Genomic DNA, 12,709 nt, shown 5'->3' with positions numbered 1-12,709 from the left:
GGGAGGCAGAGACACAGGCAGAGGGAGAAGCAGGCTCCATGCTGGGGGCCCGACATGGGACTCGATCCGAGGTCCCTAGGATCACACCCTGGGCTGAAGGCTGTACTAAACCACTGAGCCACCCGTGCTGCCCTCTCTCAAATAAAATCTAGAAAAACACACGCAAAAAACAAGATGGCAACAGCAGAGCATTGTATCAAGTGTAGGGACCTTCTGAGTGTGGTCCTGAGTGACTACACAGGTCACACACACATAAAGCTAGTTCTGGTTCTAGTCCTCTAGTCCTTGGCTACTTGATGGACCCACCCACAACCACAGCAGCGGAGCTGAAGTCCTCCTGTGCCAGCTTAGCAGTCTGTCTAGGGGCTGCCTTGCCTCCCCTCAAACCCTTCTCGAAAGGGCTCTCCCTCAGAACTGCCCCACACCTCCCTGCCTCCTTCTGTTCAAATCCGGGCTGATCCTGAATGGCCTCATCCCACTGCTCCTGAGGAAATCCCCCCAAATTCCTTTCCTCAGAGAGGTTTAGCCCCGCTAAAGAAAACAATACTCATGACACTAGTCAAAGAGTGGTAAGGAAGACTTTATTCAGAGAGGATAGTGCAGTGGGGGTTTTGTAGTTGGGGGGGACAGTGGGCTCAACTCCAAATACAAGGAAAAGTCAAATTTATGGTGAAGGAGCAGGTGGGGGGGGGGCGGTGGATGAAACATTACTTAGAGGATACCTCCAGGGGTCAGGAGGCAGCCCGGCTGAACACACCTCACAGGAGTCTTGCGGAAGGCAGGCCAGCCACCACCTGGGCATGGTGGAAGATGAAGAGCCAGATATGCATGGCAGGGTATCTGATGTGGCCGATGGGGGACTCTGGCTAAACTAACTTGGCAGGAATCTTGCTAGATCTGGACTAAATCAGGAGGGATACCTTCCAAGGTCAGGAGCAAAGAGAGGTTAGAAGCACTTGACCAAAGTGTGGTCAATCGTTGTCACCCTCCCCCAGATAAACACCCCTCATCCCCTGCAGTGAAAAGTGAGCCAGCTTTCCTCTGAATTCCATGGCACTCATGTCCCACCTTTCGTGACCTATTTCACTCGTTTTGTTGCAAGAAATAACACATTCTTCTTTTCTGAATCCAGTATAGAGGACTAAGCCCCACCTACTAGGGTGGTGAGTTACAGTCTGAACTGTCATTGTGGGCCAGGCACCTTCTTTGAAGACAGGCTCCCTAATACCGATCGCCAACACCCCCACCCTCAGTCTCAGAGAAATGTACTTCTCTGTGCTCTGCTGACTTGCTACCGTGGCGGGAAGTGTGTGTATATGTTTGCATTCTTCTCATCCTGTCACTACCATGGACATATATGTGAGCTATCTCCCTCCTCTACCCACAGGGAAGGGTCATGGGGGCAGAGGCCTTTGCCACTATGGTTTCTTCATCTGAGACCCAGGCCTGGCCCTCAGGGAGGCGATGTAGTGCCTCACCAGGCAGGGGATGGTGACCGGCTCTGCAGCCACAGTCTGGGCACAGGTGCCTGTGAATGGTGAATTAACACTCAGACCTGGAGACTTCCCCACCTACTCCACTCCACCTCCAGCTCCAACCCATGCCAGTCAGGGAAGGGTCGGGGAAGGGGCTTGACTCGAGTCCCCCAGTGCCTTCTGGGCTGGAGTCAGAGCAGGCTCTGAGGGATCAAGACACAAGACACAGCCCTGCCTGGCAATGCCCACAGCCCAGTGGAGAGAAACCAAAATACCAGCAAATCTATGGGTCTGTGGACACAGGGTGGGGGGGGTTCTGGAGAATTAGCCTCATCTGCTGGAGAGTGCCTCTGGGCAGCTGGGGAGCTGAGGGACCAACCAGGCAATGGAGGGAGGGGCCACTCTAAAGCAGGAGCCACCACTGTGGCACCTGTGATCAGCTGGTCCCAGAGCCACCCAGCCGGCTCGGGGACCAGGGAACTGGTTTGCCCGGCAGGGATGAGCTAACAGGATCTGGTTCCCTCTGAGCCACCCCAGCTTTAGCTCCCTTGTGCCCTTCCCCCTGCATCTGGGTCTAGCCCTGGTTTCTGGCACAGCTGCCAAGTTTTGGTACCGCCCACCCACTCCCCGCTGGCTGTACTGGCCGGCCCAGCTCTCTAATTGCTGGGTGGGGAGTTAGGCAGAGATGGTACACTGAAAGGTGGACCCCAGCCACTGTCAGGCATGTGGGCACCTGGCCTGACCAGCTCCAGGTTGTGGGGAGTGACCCAGGCTTGAGGTCAGAATCTAGCTCTGGGAGGGCCTTCTGGAGGGTGACTGGCCCTGAGGCCTCAGTTTGGAGGGATCTGTGGAACAAATTCCAAGGCCCGTGAGAGATAGGCCTGCCTCACTTGAGTGCTCCCAGTTTCCCTCCCCGGGGCAGATGACCGAGGCTCAGGGTGGTTCCAGATGGGTCTCAGCTAGGTGCAGGGGTCTGTCCTGGCCATAGGCTCTACCCAAGCCTGGCCAGAGCCACAGGGGCTGCGGCTGGTGGGAAGAAATAGAGCAGGAGGAGGAGCCAGGAAGCAGCCCTCCTGACCTCCCAACACAGGAGCCCCAAACACACCCCCAGACACACCCACCACCAAGACAGCTCCACACACACCTGCCACTTACATGACCATAAACACACCATCCCCACAGCAGACGATTTACACACCCCATTCTCCACCCTAAAAAAGGTGGGGCACATCAGCTCATACTCCAGAGCCCCGCAGGTACCCCTGCACAGCCACTCTACCAGGATCCACCTGCTGGGGCCCAAGGGGCTGCCAGGCATGCCCTGGGAAGGGGGAATCATGGCTGGAGGGTGCAAACTGGGGTTTCTGCAGAGAGCTGAAGAAACAGCTCAGAGGTTGCTGCTGCCCCACAGCAACTAGAAGGGGAGACGTCTGTGGGCTGACTCCCCTGGAGCAGGAAGCCTATCTAATTCACCTGTTAGCCCCCATGCACCCAAGGCCTAACAGAAGACAGGAAGTGCTCAATGCATGGCAGCAGTTACAGCAACACACTCATAAGAACGCTGAACTTTACTGCAAGGAGTGGGGAATAACCACCTGCCTGCCAGACTGGGTCTGTGCTCCAAGCTCTCAAGAGGGAGCAAAAGCCCAGAGGGGAAACCAGACTGCTGAAAGGTTAAGGGTGGGAGTGGGCTTTAGGGGTCTGAAACCCACGGTCAGGGAGCCTGGTGCAGGGCTGGAGGTGGAGGGCTGCTTCCTCTCAGGACAGAGCTTTTCAGAATACAAATTAGGTCACATCTCACCCCTGCTTAAAAATATCCCTTGGCCTTCCATTGGCTACAGGGAAATGGCCATGTTCCCCACTGTGGTACAGGCCCTTTACCATGTAACCCATCCACAAGTTTTCTTTGCCTGTCTTCCTGCACCTTCCTGCACCCCTCCCATCGCTGTGGAGGGCGGGTACACCACAGCTAGATGGAGATAGAAGGTGCGTTCTGGGAGGGGCAGGTCCCTGCTGGAGCCTTTGGGTGGCTCCAGGGGAAGCTGTCTTAGGCCAGCCCTAAACCCAGCAGGGTGCTGGGTACCCAGGGCCCAAACTTCCTACCAAGAGAATGTTTCATGTTCTAGCAATGCCTTGGTTGACTTGCCCTTTTGTTTTTCTGGGTTCTCTGGCATTGTTCCTTCTGCAAAATCCCACTGGCACTGAATAAAAGAATTTCAGCCCACACGGCAGCTAAGGGGCCGTGCAGAGTCAGGACAAGGATCCCTCCACTTCCCAATGCAACACATAAGCCCAGCAGCTGCACACACGGGAGCAGAGGGCACACCCTCCCATTGACCGTGACTGTGCAGTAAAGGGCTCCTAACACCAACCATCCGCAGGAACAGGCCCTACTAGCACCCGCGGCCTCCTTGTAGAAAATGTGGTTTTATTCTCAGGGAGGCCAATGTTCCCATCCCAGCCTCCCCCCCTTCACGCCTGCCCTTCTGTATCAGGAGGCTCTTCATTCCCCAACTTCCTTCTCCGGGCCACATCTACTCCGGAAAGCAGGGCTGGGCCCCACCGAGGTGCCCCTCTGCCAGGAGGTCTTGCCCTGGCTCCTGCTGCTTGGCACCCTATCCAGCCCACTGCACCACTGGACCCCCTCCTCCCGGTGGGCCTCCCCACCCCTGGCCGGCTTCAGCAGCTTCTGCCTCAGAATGGTGTAGGGAAGGAGCCAGCCGTCTCAGGGCGGGCTTGTCCAAGCCATTTTCTGGCGGTGCTTCTGCCACCCGCTCATCCACCGGCCTCAGATCTTGGAGGACTCCAGCCGAGGACTCCAGGGCGTCGGAGGCTCCCGCAGCGCGCGCAGCTCCTGCTCCAGCGCCTGGTTGCGGCGGTACATGTCCAGGTAGCCTCCCTGGATCTCCCGCTGATAGCGCAGCACGCGCTCCTTCTCCTCCTGCCACGTCCGCCGCTCCCGCTCGAAGCACAGCGCCTGCTCCTGGGCGCGGAGCCGCTCCTGCATCAGCTGGGCCCGCAGCTGCTCGGCGCCCCCGGCGCCCCCGCCACCCCCTCCGGCCTCGGGGCCGCCCGCCTCGGCCAGCAGCCCCCTGCTCTTGCAGTCGTCAGTCTCACAGCCGCCCGGGGCCTCCTCCCGGGGCCCCTGCTCCTGCAGGCTCCGCACCGCCTCCCGCAGCTGGGCCAGCTCTGCGTCCTGGGCCTGCGCGTGGGCCCGGCTGCCCCGCAGCTGCGTCTTCAGGCTGAAGATCTCCGCCAGCTTCTGCGCCAACTCCGCCTGGGCCTCGCGCAGCTGCTGCTTCAGGAGGCTAATCTCCGCTGTCTTCTGGCACACCTGGAGGGACACCCCGTGGGCAACGCGTGGGTGAGGGGGGAGGCGGAGGGGCTGGCAGAGGGCGCGACGGCAGGCAGCGAGGGGGACACAAGGTTTCTGGGCGCCTAGTCTCACCTCCCATCGGGCTTCCTCCTCCGGTCGCACGCTGGGGTCGGCCTCTGGGAGGGCGCTGGGGGGCCGCGGCTCGGGGCCCAGGCCCTGCTGCGCACGAAGCTCTTTGCGCAGCCGTCGCTGCTCCTGCTGAGCCATGAAGAGCTGCAGCTGGAGGTTGCGCTCGCTGCGTTCCGCCTTCTGAGCCACCTCATGCAGCCGCTCCACGTATAGACGCTTCAGCTCAGCCAGCCACAGCCGCTGGCGCTCCTCCAGCACCTGCCGAGGGGAAGAGGTACCTGCCATGCTGGGAGATCCACCCACCGCCCCACCTCCTGGGCACCCACTGCCAGCTGGCTAGCTCCCATAGCTAGACCTCCCCACAACACCCCACGGCAGCTGGAGCTCAAGTGGAAGTGGCCCCAACACACAGGAGTCTGTCTTCCTCCTTTCCACACAATTCCTAGCAAGGGCCATCAGGGACATGACATCCTCATCTCACACGTATGTGTGTGAGTGACTGAATAATCACCTCTACCTTTCTTACTCTCTTGTGGCCAGAGCCACATAGGTGAGCTGGCAGGCGGCCCTCCTGTCCTTCCTGTACCCCAATGCCAAAAGACAGAACAGGGCCCTTGCTAGGTGGGGGGTGCCCTTACCTGTGTGAAGGGATTGGCGCTGTCATCATCACCAAGGCCCCTCTTGAGATCCTCACAGGTGTCGGGCAGCACGGCCACCACCTCCTCGGTGGCGGTGGGACAGGAGAACTCATAGGGTGGTGGTGGCTCAGGCAGGCAGTTCAGCATAGCTAGGGGCCCAGCCTCCTTGGGGACCCGTGAGGCCCGGTCCAGGGAGCCCCCGAGGTGGTTAATATGGCCCAAGGAGGAGCTGAAGGGGCCAGGACCAGTGCCGGGACTGCGGCCAAAGCTGCCCCCGCTGGAGGAGTCAGATAGGCTGGGTTCGGGTTCGGGGCCGCCGTCGTCCAGGCTGAGGGCATGCAACAGCTGGGCACGGGCCTGTGCCTGGCTGGCCCGTGGCCCTGGGCTCAGGGGTGGGTGGCAAGCCAGTGTGTGCAGGCTGCCATTACTACGCCACAGCTTCTGACCCTTGTGCGCCGCCAGGCTCTGCATGGACACGAAGCCTTTCCCAGTGCCCGCCACAGGCTTGAACACTGCTGGACGGATGCGGCACTGCCGGGAGGAAAGGGTGGGTTGGAGGCCCTGGGTGGACCTCGGCTCTGCCCTCCGATGCTCCCACAGCCTCCATGATCATCTCAAGGAACCTGGGGTGCATGTCACTGGGACGCAGTGGCCTCTGACTGAGCCTCCGGCCAGCACAGGGTAGGATTTTCACGTCCCAGCCCCATCCCAGCATCCTTGGAGACCCCCCAGCTCCCCATCCCCACCCTCTTAGAGCAGGCTCAGAGACGCACCTTGTCAAAGCGACCGCGCTCGGGCAGCGAGGTCTTGCTGAAGTCACCGGCCCGAGGATGCTCCCGGTAGTAGAGGGTGGTATAGTCGGTAGGCTCGTTCCGAGGGGCCCTCTTGGTGTTCTTGCCGTCCTTCTTAGAGAGGTGCAGGTAGCTGAAGAGTTCACGCTGGCCCAGGCCCTTCCGGAGGAGCCCATCAGGCTGGCGGGAGCTCCGAGACCCGGCGAGTGCTGCCCGCAGCTCTTCAGGGGAGAAGTCCTGCCGTTCCAACAGACTGCCCACGCTGCCCATGGCAATGCCAGCAGGGCCTGGGGCTATGGCCATGAAGTTTCAACAGGGCACCAGCAGCCGCCTCTGGGGATCAGAAGCCTCCATCAGGGGCAGGTGGGCCCTTGCTACCCCACTTTCCTGACGCCCTGAAACCAGGTGCTCGTTCTCTATGTCAGCTCCCTACCTGGCCCAGGCCCAGGAGGCAGATATGGGTCCTGGAAAAAATCCAGAACAGGATTCCTAGGCTGGCAAGAGAAAGGGGGAGAGGCTCCAAAGCCACCAGCCTAATGCTCCAGCTCCAGCTACGGGCCTGATGTGATTGGGGGAAATGGGGATAGGCCTGGAGTAGCAGGATAGGGCTCTCCACAAGACTGAGCCAGCTGAAGCCGCAGGCTCTGACTCTGACCTTGTACACTCTCCTACCAGGCTCCTCACCCCATCTGGGGGGTGGCCTATGACTCCCATTCCTTCTTTTTTTTTTTTTTTTTTTTTTAATTTTTTTAAATTTTTATTTATTTATGATAGTCAGAGAGAGAGAGAGAGAGAGAGAGAGGCAGAGACACAGGCAGAGGGAGAAGCAGGCTCCATGCACCGGGAGCCCGATGTGGGATTCGATCCCAGGTCTCCAGGATCGCGCCCTGGGCCAAAGGCAGGCGCCAAACCGCTGTGCCACCCAGGGATCCCTCATTCCTTCTTTTTCCCTGGGAAGGGGAAAAAAACCCCAGTTCAGGCCTCTTCCTGCAGTGGGTCAGAGTTCCCCTAGGGAAGCACCTGGCATGGGTGGGGTTGGGGGCTGCAGTGGGAGGGATCCAAACAGGAAGGGCCCGAGGGGAGGAAGGATGGTGGGAACAATGGCCAGTTTCCGGAACAGGTGTCCACACAGTCATAGGGGCAGTGGTGGGAGAAGGGGCGGTGGGAGCCCCTGCTCACCCTTGCCTCGGCAGCCACTCCAAAACCCACCACCAGGCAGGGGGTCTCAAATCTTGGCCCAGTGTATGGCCAATCACGTGTTAGGCTCCAGCTTCCACATGCACTCTTATCACTCAGGGATGCTGGGATGATGGGTCCTGTTCAGGGCCTGGCCTGTAGCCAGGGTCAACACAGGCTGCCAGCAGTCGGGTTCAGCTGCTCAGACATGACCTCCTCCCCAGCAGGTGGCCCAGGGACCAGGTTAGGGACCAGCTCCCACCTGTGCTGAGATCATACCCTGAAGGGTGGGGCCTGGCCCGAGTGCCCCACCAGATCCCCTGTCCAGCCCGGAGACCAGCATACAGTAGAGACGCAGACAGGACCTGCCGAATGAGCGAATGCCACCTTCTCTGCCTCCCGCCCCCCAGGCAGCTGCTTCCATCCCAGTACAGACACTCAGCAGGCAAGCAGCAGCTGTGTGCGCCCCCCCCCCCCCAATATGCCTCCGGGACACCCACTCCCACTTCAAACAATGGTCGTTAGGAGGGTCCATCTTCCTCCACCATTTCCAGGTTTTGTGTTTGTGGAAGACAAAGCTCTCCGGGAGTGGCAGGCAGGGGAGGCATGGCCCTGCTCCCCACCCCTACCCGGTGGCCAGCCGATGGACTCTGAGGAGGTCACAGGGCACTCACGTTCAGGGGAACTCATCCAGTTAAGGAATCACAGGTGCTGGCTACCTCCAGCGACATAGCCCTGTGTAGTGGTCTCACGGAGTCCCGTGATATAGCTGTCATCCCTCTTTTTTTTTTTTTTAATTTTTTAAAAATTTTTATTTATTTATGATAGTCACAGAGAGAGAGAGAGAGAGAGAAAGAGAGAGAGAGAGGCAGAGACACAGGCAGAGGGAGAAGCAGGCTCCATGCACCGGGAGCCCGACGTGGGATTCGATCCCGGGTCTCCAGGATCGCGCCCTGGGCCAAAGGCAGGCGCCAAACCGCTGCGCCACCCAGGGATCCCTGTCATCCCTCTTTTAAGGTTAAGGGCTCTGGGGCTCCCAAAGATGAAGTAGCTTCATCCAAGGTCACAGAACTGGTTGTAATGAGATACCTGTGATCTCAGCAGGATGACTGTTGAATTTTTTTTAAGATTTTATTTATTCATTCACGAGAGAGACAGAAAGAGAGAGAAGCAGAGAGATAGGCAGAGGGAGAAGCCGGCTCCATGCAGGGAGCCCGATGCGGGACTCGATCCCGGGACTCCAGGATCACGCCCCAGGCCCAAGGCAGGCGCCAAACCGCTAAGCCACCCAGGGATCCCTGACTGTTGAATGTTGAGTGGGGACGGGAGGGCAGGACGGCACCCACAGCCCAGAGAGTTAGAATCGAAGTATCCTGTTTCCCAGTCAGACACCTCCTTACCACGACAAGTGCACCCCGTGACAGACACCACTGGGTCTCAGGGAGGTGGACAGCCAAGAACCCGGTCTCCGGCCCTGTCCTCACAGTCTCTCCACAGGGACCCAACACTATCACTTCTCCCTTTGTCATGCCTCGTTGCCCCATCTCTGAAGTGGGGAAGACCACCCGCCCTGCCTTCCTTTTGGAGTTCCATTACAGAGACACTGGGGGTGAAAGGTCTCAAGGGCCAGAAACCAAGTGCAAGCAAGAGACGCACCTGGGGGTGGGCATGGTGGCAGGGGTGTCAAATAAGTCCACTTCACCCCAAACACACACCACCGCACTTCCCCCGGGGCAGATCCTGGCTTCCTGTCTCCAGGAGAGATAATGGGCACCCTGTTCCCCACAAGGGGTCTCAGGTCCCAGGGGAGAGCCCTTGAACTAGGTAGAGTCAGCTACGGGCCACAGGAGTGCACAAACCGCACACAAACCGCAGTCTGGTCAGTGAACAGCACAGCAGCTCCTGAGTTAGAGGACGTAGCACGGGCGGTCACATCCAATAGCACACACAATCACGCACAAGGTCACCCTCATGGCGCCAAGCACCCTCTGGGACACACACACATGACACGCGAATGCTCTAGCACTACTCTAGCTCAGAGATCCAGTTGTCCTCCCCATACCCCAAGCTAGATGCAAAGGTGTGTGTGTGTGGTGAAGGGTTTCTCTCCCCGTGTGACCTAAGCAATTAAAAACAGCTGTGGAGCTGGAGGAAGGGGCCACAGACAGCCCCTTCCTTTTGTCTTCCTCTGAGGCCTTTGCCCTCCATCCCTCCGAGGTAACTTCTCTGGCTGTATTATCATATCAGCTATCCCAGAGGGGCTGGGGCCTCCAGGCTTCCAGGAGGCTCCACCCTGCTCAAGTCTCAGTCTGGGGACAGTCCCTATTCCTAAAAGGGTCCATCCCCCCACCCCCCAATGCACACATTCCTTCCCCGTTGCTTGGAGGCCAAGGGACTGGCCTGGTGAGGCCAGGGCAGCTATGCAGACTGGGCTGGAGAGGATCTGGTGGGGGAGGAGGGAGGGAGAGACAGCAAGTGCCTTGTAGCCCCACTGGGAAGATCACAGGGCAAAAAGCAGGGCCTCCTCCAAACGCCTCCAAGGGCTCCCCTGCCCAGAGCTCAGTACATGCTGTGGGGCTCAGAGTTCTACACAGGGTTGACACCACCCCCTCCTCCACCACCACCACCACCACCACCATGCTGGCTAGGTTTGGGCTGGGCCCCAGCTGTCCCCCTGTTCCCAACCCCAGGTCCCAAGACTAGCTAGCAGCACTGAAAGCCCTGGACATAGAGGGGCATCTCTTCTGGGATCAACCCAGAGACAGCAACACAAAGCTTGGAAACCACCCTGGCCATGAAAAGAGAGAGGACACACAGAGAAGCATCCCAGCATCTGTTAGTTGGCCTGATGCTGGGCTTACCACAGCCTCACAACACGTATACAGGTGGAGAATACTGACATGCTCCACTTCAGAGGAGGACACTGAGGCCCTGGAGGTAAAAGCACGTGCCTGAGGTCACCTTCAGCCACATCGGAGAATGTATACAGGCTCCCCAGGTTTAGAAGCCCACCCTGACCCTGCCATGCACCTCCTCTAGGCTGACAGGCACATCCACAGCCAAGTGGGCAGGGAGCTCCCAGTCAAGCCTTGGCTGTGGTTGGCGCCTCCAGAGCCCAGGCCCTGGGGAGGGTCCCACCACCTGCTGGGGGATCAGCTTTTACTGAAGGGAGTGTCTGCAGCTGCTCCTGAGGAATTGGACTGGAATGTCCCAGCTCCAAGAGGGCCAGTGGGTGAGGGGTGCCCAGGGCAGCGACGGGAGAGGCTGGAACCCCCCAGTTCCACAGTGACACCTGAAGAGGCAGAGCCCAGCATCTTAACTCCATTGGAGTGAGTGTTAGCATCATTGTGGAGTCACGTAGAGGTATATGCCACTCTAGTTTCTCTGAATCCTTGTATTTCATCATCTGAGCTCATCTCTGCAATAGCCTGGTGGGGGGGGGGGGGCAAGCAAGGAAACTGAGGCCCAGAAGCCAGATGGCCAAGTTCCCACAATGATGAACAATTCCGATTCCCTGGGCAATGTCCTTTTCTCTATGGTTGTCCCAGCTAGGGGTCACCAGCAGCCCTCCAATGGCCACACACTACTGTGTGTGTGCATCTGCCCAGCTCACCACACTTGTTTTTGCCAAGGGCATCTGCAACCAGGTAGGTTTGGACCCCAGGCCCCTCAGCATGGAATTCCTCCTGCTTGTGCCTGGGTCAAAGAGAAATAGTGGAAGCACTGCTGTTTGAGGACTCAGCCCTGGAAGCTGCTAGTGCTAGAGGCAGTGGCGCGAGCAGACTGGCCGCATTCATTCACAGTCTCGCACATACACACCCACACTCAGCCAGCCAGCAGAGGAGCCCTGCCCAGGAGGGCCCTGGGAGGAGGTTGATCACTGGGCGCAGGATGGCCCCCTGCCTCGGCTCCCTTCTTGGCTGGGCAGGGAGTGGGCATGGGAGCCAAGATTGCGGGTCAGCCAGGCTAAGCCCCAGGTGCAAAGGAGAGCCCCAATCTGCACGGGGAGGGGGGGGCGGCGCTGGGTGCAGGGTGGGAGGTGACAGGTCCCAGCCCAGTCCTCTTTCCCGACACAGCCAGGGACCTGTTGTCCGCGCGGCCTGGCCCCAGTCCGGCCCTCCCTTCAGCCAAAGGCTCTGGCCAGACAGCGATGGTGCTCCGGCTGCCAAGAGCCGGTAGTGTCCCCAAGGGTCGGGCTCGCCGGCAGCTGCCGCCCTTCCAGGGCAGGAGACTGGAGCAGGAAGGGGATACCTCGGAGACGGCGGGAGAGGGGTCCCGTGGGGAAGGCGGAGGAGCAGACGGTAGTGGCGACCTCACGGAATTGCCCCCCTGGGAAGACTGTGGCGGAGGCGTGGGCTCCCCAGAACTGCGCGAGGTCCGCAAGCGACCTGGGGGGCGGGAGGGGGCATCTCTGGCCGGTCCTTCCCCGGGGCCCGCCCGGAGCGGCCGAGCCAGGGGCGCTTGGAGCCCAGGTCAGCCTCCCGCGCCGAGCACGCGAGCCCCACCCCAGCCACCGCAGGGGTCCGGGGCGCCGCTCCAAGACAGCGCATTTGCAGGGGGTGCTGAGAGCCGCACAGCCCGCCGCCTCCCCTCCGGCCCCCGGCCCCGCGCCCCGGCGCGTCAGTCCCTGGAAGCGGGGGCACCTGGGCGCACCCCGCACCCCGCCACCCCCGCCCACTTCTCAGACGGGCACCTCGCCGGCAAGGGCTGCGGCCCGGCCAAGGTCGCGGGGGAAGCGAGACCTCGGCGGCCGGCCCCACCCCCGAGCCCGGTCCCCCACCCCGGCCCCGAGCCCAGTCCCCCGGCCGGTCGCACTCACCATGCTGGCGCCGCTCCGCGCTCCTCGCGCGCTGCGGGTCCCTCGCGCGGCTCCGAACCCTCCCTCCGAGCCCCGGCCCCAAGGCGAGAGCGCGAGGCGGCCGGAGCGGCCGGGCGGCAGGCGCCGGGAAAACGCGGCGGGGCGGGCCGGCAGGCGGACGCCGGAGCCGGAGCCGGAGCCGGAGCCGGAGCCGGAGCCGGAGCCGGAGCCGGAGCCGGAGCCGGAGCCGGATCGGCGCTCGCTCGCCTGCCCCAGAGGCGGAGGGAAAACCCGGCCTGACTCACCGGCGCGCCGCCAGCCCAGAGCCCGGCCGGGCCCCCGGATGTGGGGGGCGGGGACGGGGGCAACCCCCGCCCACCGCGAGC

General features: G+C 60.7%; 1 protein-coding gene across 2 annotated transcripts; it reads right to left on the bottom strand.

Moving 5' to 3' along the window:
* Nucleotides 1-562: 562 nt before the first annotated feature.
* N4BP3 (NEDD4 binding protein 3) lies at nucleotides 563-12,498 on the bottom strand. 2 transcript variants are annotated; one of them, XM_041762913.1, is made up of 6 exons: nucleotides 12,345-12,468; nucleotides 11,777-11,913; nucleotides 6,332-6,682; nucleotides 5,559-6,089; nucleotides 4,924-5,178; nucleotides 563-4,809 (listed from the first exon to the last, which is right to left on the bottom strand). In XM_041762913.1, the coding sequence occupies exons 3-6, from the start codon at nucleotides 6,650-6,652 to the stop codon at nucleotides 4,264-4,266; spliced, it is 1,653 nt and encodes a 550-aa protein (XP_041618847.1). In that variant the 5' UTR covers nucleotides 6,653-6,682; nucleotides 11,777-11,913; nucleotides 12,345-12,468; the 3' UTR covers nucleotides 563-4,263. The 2 variants fall into 2 exon arrangements, with proteins under 2 accessions (XP_041618847.1, XP_041618846.1); XM_041762912.1 differs by lacking the exon at nucleotides 11,777-11,913 and having other exon boundaries at nucleotides 12,345-12,498.
* Between the last annotated feature and the right edge of the window lie 211 nt (nucleotides 12,499-12,709).

Source organism: Vulpes lagopus, chromosome 7 (assembly GCF_018345385.1).
Source record: "Vulpes lagopus strain Blue_001 chromosome 7, ASM1834538v1, whole genome shotgun sequence".
In the NCBI taxonomy this organism is placed as follows: domain Eukaryota; kingdom Metazoa; phylum Chordata; class Mammalia; order Carnivora; family Canidae; genus Vulpes; species Vulpes lagopus.
Note: the sequence above shows the minus strand (reverse complement) of the source record. Positions and strands in the feature narration are given on the sequence as shown.

Coding starts and splice junctions, on each gene's coding strand:
- N4BP3 (XM_041762912.1), bottom strand. CDS start 6,652: ATGGCCATAGCCCCAGGCCCTGCTGGCATTGCCATGGGCAGCGTGGGC. Junction 6,090..6,331: donor AGCGCGGTCGCTTTGACAAG/GTGCGTCTCTGA, acceptor TCCTCCCGGCAG/TGCCGCATCCGTCCAGCAGT. Junction 5,179..5,558: donor GCGCCAATCCCTTCACACAG/GTAAGGGCACCC, acceptor TCCCCTCGGCAG/GTGCTGGAGGAGCGCCAGCG.